We start from the raw sequence: 14783 nt of genomic DNA on the forward strand, positions 1-14783 counted from the left end.
GAAGTATGCAAATAAAACAAACAAATAAATAAGGATAATATTTCACAGCAGGCTTCCTTTAGGTGGCAGAGGGGAAGCCACATGAAGGGCCAGTATTCCTCTGAATTCCACTTGTTAGGGATCATAAGTGGGGAGACTGTTTATTTATTTATTTATTTTACAATATTTCTATCCCACCCTTCTACCCTACAATAGGGCACTCAGGGCAGCTTACAAAAATAAAATCAAACACGTACATAATAAAATTGTAAACAGTAAAAATCACGAAAACATTAAAATAAATTAAAATGCACACACATATACACACGCACATTCATATATATAGGGGGTGGTACTAAAGGGACTGCAAAGGTAAAATTTAACGTAGAAGGCATAAAATCGGCGTCAGGCTCTACCTTCAGTCCCTCCCAAAGGCTCTCCGGAACAAGATCATTCTCAGAAGTCTCCGGAAAACCAACAGGGAGGGAGCAGAGCGGGCTTCTTGGGGTAGGGTATTCCAGAGCTTGGGGGCCACAGCTCAGGTTCTGCTTCTGGACTTTCATGGGCATCTGGTTGGCCAGTGTGAGAACAGAATGCTGTGTTAGATATAGGCCTTTGTTCTGATCCATCATCCAGGCTCTTATTTGAGATTTATTTATTAAATTTATATACCGTCCTTCCTCGCAGAAGGAGCCCAGGGTGGCAAACAAAAAACTAAAAACACTCAAACATCTTAAAAACAGACTTTAAAATGTATTAAAACAAAACATCTTTAAAAACATATTAACACAAAACATCTTTAAAAACATTAAAACAAAACTTTTTTAAAAACGTCTTTTTTTAAAAAAAGCTTTAAAAACAAAAAGCAATTCCAACTCAGACACAAACTGGATGAGGTCTCTACTTAAAAGGCTTGTTGAAAGAGGAAAGTCTTCAATAGGCACCAAAAAGATAACAGAGATGGTGCCTGTCTCATATTTAAGGAGAGGGAATTCCAAAGTGTCGGTGCCACAGCACTAAAGGTCCCCTTCCTATGTTGTACGGAACGGACCTTCTGATAAGGTGGTATCTGTAGGAGGCCCTCACCTGCAGAGTTCAGTGATCAACTGGGTATATAAGAGGTAAGACAACCTTTCAGGTATCCTGGTCCCAAGTTGTATAGGGCTTTGTGTACCAAAATCAGAACCTTGAACTTGACACACACACAGACCTGTCCTTCAACATCTTTCTGCCACCCTCCAAGCATCTGCCATCTGCCTAATAATAGGGCCAGATCTGAAGTTAGACCAGTGATCTCACTCAGTATAAAGCTGCTTCATATGGGCTTTACAGAGTTTCATAAATAGATAGGACCTTCTCTTTAAAGGACTGTAGAGGAGAAAACAAGCGGGGGGAGGGAGAAATGGAGGAAAGTCGGGGAACAAAGGAATGTGAGCAAAGCAGTTACAGTGCTTAGTTTTTACTTTGGGAATGAGGACTATGAGTTATTGAAGGTAAAGAGAAGGTTGGCATTATACTTTTTCTGAATGAGTGGTCCAGGCATAAGGAGCAGCAAGGCTGGAGATGTCCAGCTTTTGTGTCATGCTCTTAACCTTTGCACTACACATAGCCTAATTCACTTTTAAATTCTTCAAAAGGTCAACAGCTAGCTACTATTAGCTGTAGAACGCTAGATTGCTAACTTAACCCCAGTTAAAATCTTCACTAATCAATGAGAATCCAAACAGAATTGCTGGCTTTTATGGATCTCTGCAGATGTTACATTATCCAAGGTTAGATCAGGAGTGTCTGTCATAGACACCCCTTCTCCTCCTCCCTCTCATAATAGCAATATTTTTTATGTCGAGGTTAACACTAACCAGGTTTAGCCTTTTAACCAGGGTTTGCAAAACAGCCTCAAAGCCTGGTTTAAAACAAACCATGGTTACGATTGACCTTAATATAGACATAATGCTACACCATGAGTTCATCAAACCATGTGAAAAGGAACGTGTAGGATGGAGCCTGTGACTCTTGGCTCATTCTTAATCTAACTATAGTTAGGAATTTTGCATTTCCAGTGGGTCGTCTCTGTAATACCTTTAAGTAATTGGGAAGATTTGTAGTAGTATGAAGTGTTTGTGGTGTTCTTTTCAATTCTACAAATACCATAAACATATCGAAAATAGAAATGTTGTGCTGTTAAAGAAACAAAAGGCTGGTTCATGTATCTTGCACTTGAATATTTAAAATCAGCCTGTCTGGTCTACGCTATCTATCCCTCTTGTTACCCTCCCCTCGTCCCTTCCATGTGTTTTTGTCTTAAGACAAATTGAAGCCCCAGCTGCTGTTATCATATTTTATATTGGGCATACTCTAATGAAGGGCTGAACTGCTTGATGGTACTGCCAGATCAGAAAATGAGAAATTGCTGTTTTTATATGTGTGTGTGTTTGTTTTTTTCCAGTATACAACTCTGCTGAACAACTTTTCCACCTCAACTTCAGAGGATTGTCTTTTTCCTTTCAATTGGACTCATGGACTGAAACTCCAAAGTATGAGGTCGGAAATCTTTATTAATAGATATGTTGCTAAACAAAGCAGTCACTGTGCTTTGAAAGACTCACACATGGCTTTGCGTGCTTTAATTTACTGATTTGTGAGATGTATGGTGTACCTCTTAGACATGGGTCAGCTGTCATGGGAACCAATTTTCCAAACTATAGCTTGGTGTTCAGAAGCATCCTGCAAGCTTACACACGCTTCTTCCCCTCTTGGAAGCCTGCATGTTCCTCACTCTACCCTTTCCTGGCTAGTGATAACTGTAGTTAACCACTAACTGCAATTTAATATCAGATCAGGTACTGAAATCAGGATAGTTTCAAACAGTTGCTAGTAGCAATTATAATAACACTGGCACAATAAACTATAGTTATTGCTAACTAGGAAAGGGCTGGGGGAGAAATGTATGAGTTCACAGGGTGTTCCCGCTCATGAAACCATTGTTTGATGATCAGATCCTCAGATATCTGAACTGGGCCTTAGTGTTTGTATACTTTCTGAATACTTTCAGAGGATTAACTTAGTTGAACAAAGTACATGTGTTACGGCAATATACAACGAGTTTCCATCCTGTTCCATGTCTTGAGCTCATTTTAAAATTCAGAACACATTGCAAGACAAGGAAACAGTCATGTTCCTAGTTGGAGGAAGTTTAATAGACTACTAGCCTGTGAGCAGGAAGTGCAGAAACCGCTCTTCTCAAAAATAGGAGGGGGAAGAGAGGATGGTGAGAGGGAGGTGCTGCTGCAATGCATCTGTCAGTCAACATTCATAGACCACAGAGAAGAAACAGCTTGTGGAGCCCCAGAGAATACTTGGCATAGGATCCACACCTAGTTTTTCCATGGGAAGACTGTCCCTGCTGCAAGTCACTTCATGAAGGTTTTAATGTTATTTTTGCAATGTAGAGAGATAAAGTTTCATTGGTCATTGTAGGCCTTCCTAATCCACCCAGTTTATAACTAGTACAAGATTTAGTAGTATTGTGCTTATAGCTGTGTGTTGTGCAAGCAGTAATAATTTTATTTTTCTCCACAGCCAAACTTTGCCCATGGTCTGGCTTCCCTGCAAATTCCCCATGGTGCAACTGTGAAACGTATGTACATCTATAGTGGAAACAGTCTGCAGGATACCAAGTAAGAAGCTCTCACTTTGTGAAAAAGGAAAACATATCCAATAGATAAATAGTGAATGTCAAATCTCCAGTTACCTTATGTGCATATAATTATATATATGTTGGCTATATTTAGCTTTATTATTGTATTCAAGTATATTTAAGTTATTTAAGCAGTATCTTATTTTGTGCTCAAGCTTTTTCAGGCACGTCCATTTCTAAAATATAGGGCCTCTTCACACAATAATGTACCCTGGTATGCCAACCGAATCTTAATTCACTCTAACTTGCTCAAGAGGTGATTCAGACAAGCTCAGCTCAAGCATCATCTGAAACCCATTATCTGCTGTAAACACATATTTAAACCCAAACCATACTTTGATCTTCCAAATATACGGGCAAAACTCATCATTTTATAGCTGCTTGTTTATGTTCATTTTTCAAATGCTCAGTGCTCCATTCTGTAGATGCAGTAGCCTCTGAAGGCAGAATGATGCTCATAACCACGGTTTATCAACTCAGATGTCACATCAAAGCATGATTTGTTGCAAACCATGGTTTCTAATTCTTGTTTGCTGGCCTATTTCAAACTATGGTTTATTAATTCAGCCCTAGTTAAATCTTATTCGACCATGCTTTAGCATATTAATTGGGCCATAACCAGCCCTGTAGGACTACTTCCAATTTGAAATCCAGTTATTTAAACACTTACAAGGACCTCTAAAATATTTTGTATGGTAGTTTAGTTAAAATTTTAATAGAAGGAAAATAGTCTGTTTACCTGCAGGAGCTGGCAGTTTTCTGTGTTACTGGCTGTTTGGTGTAAATTTAGTAAATGGTAAGGTTTTACCAATTACCAAAAAACCTGCAATCTTCCTCTTTTTGCTTTTGCATCTGTCAGTTGTGTTTGCAGCACCATTGTTGTGTTAGGGTTGTTTGTTCATATAGCACTCACTTATTGGTATAGAAAAATTAATAAACAATTCTGAGCCTTATTCTATGTGTCTGTTAATTACTTACAATCTTGCTGTTTCAGGGCTCCTTTGATGCCCCTCAGCTGTTTCCTTGGAAATGTGTATGCAGAGAACGTTGATGTTCTGAGAGATGGAGCTGGACCCTCAGGTTTACGGCTTCGCTTACTCACTGCAGGTATAATTAGTGAGGAGAGGTTTTCTTTCAAAGGCACAAATGGAAATGTGGCCAACCTACGTATCAAGACATCTCAAATTCTTTCTGAATTTTCTCACTCTCCTCTTCTCTTTTGGAGATGACTTGGACATTCCAGGAAATGTTGCTCCTGCTGATTCCAGATTCATTGCAACACCATTCTTGGTGATACTTTGTTTTATGTGTAGGGATGTGGATTCACCTTGAGCAATACACAAATTCTTCCTATCAGGCAAAGATTTCTGCAAACCTACATCAACCAGAACAACCTGTGGAAGAAATGGAAAAGATTTCTAGTGGTTTAGAAGGACTGAAAAGGGAATTAGGAGGTGTTCCTGCGTGTTAAATCATTTCCATAAAGATATAGGTAGTGGTGTGCCACTGTACCGGCCCATGGGCAGATGCTCAGCCTCTTCACCAGCAGAATAGCTGCCTTTAGGCAAGGGGGGGCTTGTATTCCCCCCCCCAGCCTTAGTCCTAGAGTTTAGCATTTAGCTGAAGATGGGTCAAGGGACGGCCATTGTGAGGTCAGAGCCACCTGGTGCCTAATCTGAGGCGGCTAGCAGTTTGAGGCACTGCCAAGGATGCTGGGAATGTGCCTTGTTAACCAGATAGTGAAGACTTGGAGTAATTAACTCCCTGCAGGGGAAGCGAGAGGCTGTGCTTATCAGCTATTGCTATGCTGTATGACCCTGGGAAAGAGCCTCCACCACTGGAGTGCTATGCTGGGAAAGCCGTGACCTAATCTTTTGTAGCAATTAGTTATTCACCTCTGTGCTTGTAAACAATTATCCTATATAACCTATGCTTGTTGCCCAGTTTGGGGTTGTTCAGACTGACACCTGTGTGTTTTAAGTTACTCAGTAAACTCTCCTTGTGAGTAAACCTGCTGGATCTGACTTATTCGTCTCTCTAGTATCTTGGCAACCTGAAAGCCCATTAGCCAGGGCATACAGCCACCACCCACCATAAGCCCAAAATCAGGTCAAAAGCTGGCTGGCTGGCAGCCAAGTAGTCAGCTAAGGAGTCCATGAGAATTAGAATTCAGATGTGACTCCAAACCATGTTTAGCAAAGCCATGTTGTATCCAAAACAACACCATCTATATGACCATGGTTTGCCTGAGGCCACCAAACCAGAATATGAAACTGTGGTTTGAAGCTGATGTGGAATGTTGCTCCGCTCTTGGAGGCTTCTGTTTTGGGACAGCATCCAGGGATTCTAGGGGACAACAGGGGAAGAGGCTAACCGTACAAGCCATGGTTTGCCTATATGTCTGGTCCATAAACCATGGCTTAGCACAAACCATGGTTTGGTGTTACATCTGAAGCAACCTCCTAAATGTCCCTGGGCATGACATGACATATCTCTCAATGCAACTTCCTTACACTATGAATCAGATCACATTTGTAGCTTTTCTGATAAGGAAAGCAAGACATAGTTCTAAAACACAAGAGTAGGACATCGCATGTTTAAAATTAAAAGTCTATAGCAAGTAGAAAAGTATAATGAAACATGGATGAAACCACTGTTCCTGGTTTTCAAGAAATGGGTAAGCATTCTTTGCCTTCTAATTCCCAAATGCTCACCATGCTGTGTTTCACAATGAGGTTGCAGTGTTGCTGAAAATCTTGGGATTAGATTGATAATTTTAAAAATCTTTTTGGTGGAAAATGTGAAATAGTAACTCTGTTGGGCTGTGACCAGGAAGATCTGAGTCCGGAACCTCACTCCTCCACGAAGCTCATTGGATAACAATGGGCTGCTCACCATATCTCAGCCCAATGAAGGACAAATCCTTCTCTGTCGCTGAACCCTGATTCCAGATTGTGGGAGTTGGGGGGTTGGTTCTACAGAATAGCCACCCCTTCCTTATGGCACTCTTTGCCAGCCTAGAAACTTACTTAATTCCAGCAAACCTTCTACCTGCCAGAGGTTTGAGTATGTTACTCATTCTCTTCTACGTTGCTGTCTGGACACTGGAGGTAGATGTCTGTTGGTTTTGATCCAAGCTCTCTTAAATTTTGATTTTTAGGTTTAATGATACTTACATACTTTGTTTTTTGTGGTTGTTTGCAAGCCAACTTGAGTGGCTCACGTTGAGACAGAAAGAACAAAACTATTTTAAATAACCTGTTTTCCAAAGTTGTTGTGAGGATAAAGGTTGGGGGTGGAATGTTGAGTGTTTCTTGGGGGAACAGCAGGATCAAAATGTAGGAAACGGATAAAATGAAAGCACTTTCAACACTGTCTTTGATGGAAGGTATGGGGTGAGTTTGTTTGTGGGCAGTGTGATGAATGAAGCATTCTTCATTGAAATCTTGCTTCTGTTCACTTGAAGATTAGCATCCCAAAATGAAGGATTTTTGGTTGTTTAGAATAAGAGGTCAATAAAGCTGTAGCCAATTTTAAGTGAATTTTGCTTCTATTTTTACAGAGGAGGCGAAAGGAGAACTGCCTAGGACAGGGATCATATATCCTGGTATAGTAGGAAGGACTTAGCTATTATCCAGATAATATAAATGGTTTTGAAAAGACACTTTTTCAAGGTAGAGTGTGAAGTCCAGATAACATAAATACATGCCTGAGTTTTTAAGAAAGAGATGTATTAGCTGCCCATTAGCTTTCTATACAGAAGGGTTAATACATGCACATAAAAATGAGCTTGTAGACCTTGAAAAAGCTAGGAGCTCCAAATATTTAAAAGTGAATGTACTTCATTTGGAGGCTAGTATCAAAAAAGCTCCCAGTCTGAGAGCAGGACAACAGATTCAGCAATTCATAATTAACAAAAATGGTGATCATGTTTACATTTATGTAAAATGTGTGTACATATTCAGTATAACCATATCAATATGTGTTGCAATTAGAATTTTCGGTAGCTTGAACCAAGATTATGGGTTTCTATTACACTAGTTTAACCAATGCCAGGATGTTTGTGTTATCACCAACACAGCCTTTTTATTTGTTACTATTTTGATTTTATCTAATTACTGCCTTTCCTTTTTTGGGAGTTGTAGTCCAGCAACATTTGTAGAGCTAAAGGTTCCCCAAACCTAGTGTGTAGTGGTTAGAGCATTAGACCTAGAACCAGGGAGGTCTAGTCCCCAAAGCTCACTGGGTGACCTTGAGATAAGTCACATACTCTTTCTGCCTGACCTTCCTTTTGGTATAATTTTGTGGTATGGTTAAAGGGGAAAGAGCATTTGTTTTGCCCTTAACTCCTCGGAAGAAGGGTACGATAAAAATATGATAACAATTCATTGTAAATCAAATCATGGCTTAATATAGAGTAACTTTTATAGACAGATGTTTGTGCATAACTTTTGTTCCCAGTTGTTTGACTTCTAACCCACACCTCATGTAATAAATAGCATTTTGCTGCCTTGGGGGCCCTTTTTAAAGATGAAATTGGTTCGACTTTCATCTTTAAAATGCCCCCCAACAAAGAAATAACACATTTGCTGTTGGGCAACTCCTCTCCATTTCAGGAGGGCTCAAACAGAAGAACAGAAAAATTGTTATCAGTTTGCATCAGTTTCCCCCGGTCTGGCACTCTCAGGAGTTGTAGTCCAAAACATCTGGAGGGCATTGGAATGGAGAAGTATAGTTTGCATAATTTGAATTGAATAATATTCTGTCTTACACAGCTTAGGTGTGAGTTACTCCAGTACTGCAATTCAGCACTGATTTAACTCTGTTAATGTCATTTGCCTCCTGATTTAAGAAGCTATTTGTCCATCTAGCTCAGTAGTGTCTACACTGACTGGGAGCGGCTCTCCAGGGTTTTGGGCAGGAGTTCCTCCCAGCCCTGCCTGATGGGGATTGAACTTGGGACCTTCTGTGTGCAAGGCAGATGCTCTACCACTGAGCTACATCCCTTCCCCCCCCCCAAGTTGCTCATTATTATTTTTTTGTTAAAAGACTTCTAAAACCTGCCACAGTGCAGTTCCTGTTCTTATTTCACCCTTTTGGTTAGCTGGATCAAGGCTTCAGGCTCTGTGGTATGTGGCCTGCTCTAGATGGGGTCACACTCCCCCTGAAGGAGCAGGTTCATAGTTTGGTGTTGCTTGAGGCACAGGTGGCCTCAGTGGTGCAGAGTGCCTTCCATCAGCTTAGGCTGGTGGCCCAGCTGCAATCCTGTTTGGACAGGGATAACCTGGCTGCAGTAATCTATGCTCTGGCTCTAGGTTGGATTATCGCAATGCACTTTACGTGGGGCTACCTTTGAAAATGGTTCAGAAGCTTCAATTTGTGCAGAATGTGGCTGCCCAATTGTTGATGGGTTCAAGGCAAGCAAATCATATAACACCAATCTTGTTCCAGTTTTATTGGCTACCTGTACACTTCTGACCCAATTCAAAGTGCTGGTTTTGACCTATAAAGCTCTTTATGGGTCAGGAGTCCAATATGTTCTGCAGTGCCTTCCCCAATATGAATCTACCCAGACCCTTAGATCTTCTTCTGAGGCCCTTCTCCAGGTTTCCCCTGTGAGGGAGGCTCGGAGGGTGGTGACAAGGGAGAGGACCTTTTCAGTTGTGGTCCCCTATCTGTGGAATTTTCTCCCCAGTGAGGTCCGCCTGGCGCCTTCATGACATCTTTTTGGCGCCAGGTAAAGACTTCTCTTTTTCCCCAGGCATTTGATAAACTAAGATGATGATGCTTTTATTAGTGTACTGCCAAAGTCTTTTGTGGCTGTATGGGTTTTCTTTTATTAATATTTTGTGAAATATTTATTTTGGTTTTTAACAATGTTGTAAGTCACTTGGAGATTGTCGGGTAGCAAGCAATTAATAAATCTAATAAATACTACTACTACCACCAGTAATAACAATAGCACTGTCTTGGAAGTGTGATATCCCTTGAGTCATGGGATAATCTGCTCCCACTGTCCCTTGTTTTTCAGGTAGTGGCCCTGGCGTACTAGCTGATGCCAAGATGCGGGTATTTGAACGCTGTGTGTATTTCGGTGATTCGTGCCAAGATGTTCTGAGCACTTTGGGGTCTCCTCACAAAGTTTTCTACAAGTCAGAAGATAAGGTTGGACAACAGCAACAAAAATAAGTTAACACAGATTATCTGTGTATAAGACTCCTAAAATTAACTGTTCACACTTTTCAATATCCCTAAAGGCTTGAAGGTCTCTAATAAACACTATCCTTCCAACTGTCCTATGGCTTCAGCTCTAGGACAGCCTTGTCTTCTCTTCCTGCCTAACTCCCACAGGTGCTGGCTCCTCACATGCCCAGTCTCTTGCTGCATGGCCCACTTACTCTTTTGTCTAGTTCAGCCTTTCCCAACTAGTGGGCCACCAGATGATGTTGGACCACAATTCCCATCTTTCCTGACCATTAGCAATGCTGGCTGAGGCTGATGGGAGTTGTGGTCCAACAACATCTGGTAGCCCACTAGTTGGGAAAGCCTGGTCTAGTTTCAAACAGTAGATTAGATAGTAAACTGATGTCTGGGCTGCACTGCTCCAGATTTTGCAGGAAGGCTCACACGATGGGATGTTCCATCACAAAAACCATTTCTCTTATTGATTGATTAGATTGGATTAGATTTATATTCTGCCCTTCCTCCCAGTAGGAGCTCAGGACGATATTTAGAAAACTATCATGTCAGGAAGAAGGTAGGGTAGAAGCAGCTTCCCTGACATTTTAGTTTTCTCTGTGCAGGGATTTATACTTTATGTCAAAGAAACACATAACTAGTGTGTAAGGAAAAATGAGGGGAGGGAAAGAATGGAGGACCTTCTCTCAGGGAAGGATGCGGTTGAGAACGCTTAAGAAGATCCTCATGAGTTGTCCTGTTCTCACCAGGCTGCTTAAGGAGACGAGAGGGAGGGTAGCACAAGGGCAGTAGCCAGGGCAGTCTGAAGTCAGAGTCCAGAGTCGACCTCAAAGCCAGGGGGTCAGGCAAGAATCAGGGTCAGAAGCCAAGCAGTCTGTAAGCAACGAGGGTAAGGGGCAAGGCAAGGGACAGGTATTTTTCTCCCCCTCCCAAAAAGTGAAATGTTGGTTTATTTTGTTTTTTAAAGATGAAAATTCATTCGCCCTCACCTCACAAGCAGGTTCCTTCAAAGTGCAATGACTACTTCTTCAACTACTTCACACTTGGAGTGGTGAGTTACAAACTTTGAAACCAATTTTTTTTTGCTTCCGTATGTGTGCAATTTTGTGACACACAGACTGTGGTAAATTGTTGATGTGGGAACCAGTATTGTCCAAATCCTTCAGAACTCCTTTGCTGAGATATTTGAACCTTTCCTTGTCTGTTTGATTAATGACACGTTAACACCATCAGTGTCTCACAGAGCCCATTACACTTATTTGATATTCAGTATTTGCAAAAGAAAAGCATGGTCCTTCAGACTCAAAAAACGCTCTGGTTAAAGGACAATGCTAGTGCCTGTCTTGTTATAAATTGTGCTCCAATTAATAAAGGCAGCTCCCACAAAGCCTAGGAGTTCATAGCTTTCACAAGGGCCTTGGCATAACATTCTGTCCGCTTGCTTCCAAATAAGAATAGGTCCTGAAATGATTGCTCTAAGGGAACATGATCCCATAGACTTTGAAAAGCCCTACCCAGAACTTTCTGCCCATTTATGAGAAGGTGTTTAATTGTTTTAACTTTGTATTGGCTCATTTTTTCCTTTCCCATTTTCACTCCCAGGACATCCTATTTGATGCAAATACTCACAAAGTGAAGAAATTTGTTCTGCACACTAATTACCCTGGTCATTACAACTTCAACATGTGAGTAGAGAGATGGCTGTATTGCCCAAATCTCTGTTGCCGTTTGGGAGGTGGTGTAAAGGTGAGGGCCAAGAAGCTGGGAGCATGCTGAATCCCCACCAACTGGAAAGAAATAATGCCTAGTACTTTTCTGGTTTCTAAGTCTTCATCAAACGCCACATGCATTTCCCCAACCTTTCCTGGCCACAAGAGTTAGAATCTTCTTAAAAACAAACATTAAATTCTCAGAATTTCATATTTCCTGCAATATACTGGATTCTGCACTTAAGCTTCTGTGTCGTCACTCCTGAACTACAGTAGTTGCCTGATTCAGAGCTTGGAGCTAAATGATTCTCATGACTCCTTTTCTCTGTACAAGATGTGTTGCTTGAAAAACCTAGTTTTTGAGGGCAATGTGTGGAATTAATGCTCAGCCCAGTCCTAAGACTAGATTTCACATCTTATGTCCGCATAGAGGTACTGTAGTTAACTCCGCCCTCCAAGAACCACCCGCCGTTCAGATTTGCTGCAATACACAGCTGATTGCTTTAAGATTTCTGCATAGAAGTCTCTGGAAACCGAACCAAAACAGCATTATTTTATTAGTTATTTCAACAAGTTATATACCACAACACTGTAGCTTCTAAGCATTGCGCAGTGAGGTTACAGAAGAGATACAAAGAATAAAATCAGTTAAAATTAGCCATAAAAGCACAAAAGCCTAATGAAAATACATGGTAAAATTAAAAAAAACATGGAAGTTCAACAGGAAGGGGACTTGTCTGATCTCAGCTAGGAGGTCTGAGATCTGAGCCATGGGGAACCCCTAACAATGACTTATTTTGGGCAGGGGGGAGGTTGACTGTAACTCAGAAACAGAGCATATGCTTTATATGCAGAGCTCATGGATTCAGTTCCAGGCATCTCTGATTTTAAAAAATTATGTGGAAGACCTGGTAGAAGGCAGCTTTCTATGTTCTGTATATTTGCTGAACTATCAGACATCACTCTCGCCTGGCTCTGCTCATTAAGCAGCATACTTTCATGCAGAACAGGTATGACTTTACTGAAAGCTACAGTGAACATTTAAGCAAGCATAAGGCTTTGCGAGGCTAGAGAATATCTCTGTGGCCAGGACACTTCTCCCACTTCTGTTATGCAGTATTTTATATTTAGCTTAGAATGCACTACTTTTGAAATAGTAAGCCTCTTTTATGCTTGTGGTTTCTCCTAATAACTCTGCAATTTCAATATTATAGCTACCATCGTTGTGAATTCAAGATTCCACTAGCTATTAAACGAGGTAAGAAATAGACCTGCCTGCAGGAAAGTACCTAAAGTAACCTGGAAGTCAAAAGGTTGATAGGAGTGGATGAAGGCTTTTGATACTTGCTTGTAGTAAAAACTAATATGCTAAGCAACCAGATGTCAGATAATTAGGACAACATGTTCAGGTTGTTCCACAATGTAGGTGTATTAACGAAGAAACAATTTGTGGAGGGGAAAACATACTAAGCAACAGCACTTCAGAGAGATGCCAGCATTGTTCAGTGCTCACATCCCAAAGGATTCTTATATGAGAAAAAACATTTATCTGTTCTTAATGTGAAGCAGTTGCAGAATGCCAATACAACTCAGTTGGCAAGAGTGCTAGATCTGAGTTTAAGAAATGGCTCAGTTTTGGACACATCACAGTTTTCCCTATTGGAGCTCTATGAAATGCAAGAGATTGTCAAACCTACCTTTACAGTTGTTGAAAGTCTGAATGGGAAACCTCATCCATGTTGGTATAGAGCTGGCTGTAGATCTAGTTTATTGTTCAGAATAGGACATAAATTGAGAGTTCTTAACAGAATTTGCTGTTTAGCCTCATTTCATTCTTAGCTCTCAGTGTAAAGAAATAAGCCTAGCAAAACATTTCCTAGGCAACCTTGGGAAGTGAGTAGAGGGAGGCAGCACAGTTGAGTTATCTCATGCTTGATAGGTTTCCTTAAAGTTCTCAAATGGTATTTCAAACTCTCTTATCCTGGATATATTTGCTCATTGTTCTCTTATTTCAAAGGAGATTTCATGCAAATTATTAAATTTGGCATGACTCTGAGGGCAGAATAGCTCTAATTAATTCCAGGTTTTGATGTGAAATGCTCTTTAGAGATGTGGAGACAAGCCTTGTCTTTGCTTGCCAAGAGAACAAATCTAGTCAGTCTTCCTGTGTACTTGGTGCTCATTATGATTTGTGTATCTCTGTTACTGACAGTTTCTGGGGAAAATAAGGCTAAAGGGGAGTTGTGCCTGTTCTTTGTGTTAAAAATTAAACATCTGTATGTAGGCAATCCAAATCCTATGTCAAGAAAATATGCAACTTGTGTGAACTGAGCCAATTTCCCCAGACTTTCATTTATGTGGTTTGTTCAACAGTTTCTGCTTTGCTGGTCACTGCTTTTACTGTAGCCCTTCCGAGACTTGAGCAGGCATTGTGCACACTCTTGCAAGCATACCATGCTTTAAGGGTTAGAAACTTACATTCTTAAAATGAACGTTGAGGGGGGTTTTGCACCCATTACCACTTTCTGTGCTTTTTTCTACGCCTTTGGAATTGCATTGTGTGTACACGCACACCCAGCTGTTGTTTGTTCTGCTCCTAGATTGCATCTTATGCTTTGAAGAACTTATCTCTCGCTATCACTTCAACAAGATCCTCCCACTTCTTTAAATCCCATCTCAAATCCCACTTCGATACATTTTCATCAATCACCCTAGAATTATTTTTATTTACTTTATGATGATTATTAAATTATTATTTATTTGATTTGTTTAACAGCAAAACAGTAATATCCAATAGATAGATACATAAAATGCACAGGCTGCATACACACCATACATTTAAAGCGCATGGCTTACTCCAAAGAATCCTGGGAACTATAGTTTGTTAAGGATGCTGGGAATTGTAGCTCTGTTGGGGGTAAACTACAGTTCCCAGGATCCTTGGGGAGGTCATGTGCTTTAAATGTATGGGGTGTACATAGCCAACGAAATAGCAATAAGCAAGATTGTCATATTCGCTCAAAAACCTGGGAGAAAAAGTATGTCTTAACCTGGTACCCAAAGGATGTTCTTTGTTCTCTGCTAGCAGTTAACCAGTCCCCATTCCTCTTCTCGTTACTGATGAGATGTCTGATGTCTCATTCCATTTTTGTCCTTTCCTCTTGTTTATAAAGTTACTATAAACATTACCTTTTAAATCA

General features: G+C 40.6%; 1 protein-coding gene across 4 annotated transcripts in view; it reads left to right on the forward strand.

Annotated features, from left to right (window-relative positions):
• Positions 1 to 14783, forward strand: part of PHAF1 (phagosome assembly factor 1) — a 72291-nt gene that overhangs the window by 48269 nt on the left and 9239 nt on the right. For all 4 annotated transcript variants that reach the window (XM_061594315.1, XM_061594317.1, XM_061594318.1 and 1 more), the window contains exons 7-13: positions 2426 to 2520; positions 3559 to 3656; positions 4671 to 4783; positions 9708 to 9841; positions 10842 to 10925; positions 11477 to 11559; positions 12798 to 12841. In XM_061594315.1, the coding sequence (XP_061450299.1) occupies positions 2426 to 2520; positions 3559 to 3656; positions 4671 to 4783; positions 9708 to 9841; positions 10842 to 10925; positions 11477 to 11559; positions 12798 to 12841 (651 nt within the window). The remainder of the gene's footprint in view (positions 1 to 2425; positions 2521 to 3558; positions 3657 to 4670; positions 4784 to 9707; positions 9842 to 10841; positions 10926 to 11476; positions 11560 to 12797; positions 12842 to 14783) is intronic.

The sequence above is a fragment of the Rhineura floridana genome, chromosome 13 (assembly GCF_030035675.1).
Source record: "Rhineura floridana isolate rRhiFlo1 chromosome 13, rRhiFlo1.hap2, whole genome shotgun sequence".
Taxonomy (NCBI): Eukaryota; Metazoa; Chordata; class Lepidosauria; order Squamata; family Rhineuridae; genus Rhineura; species Rhineura floridana.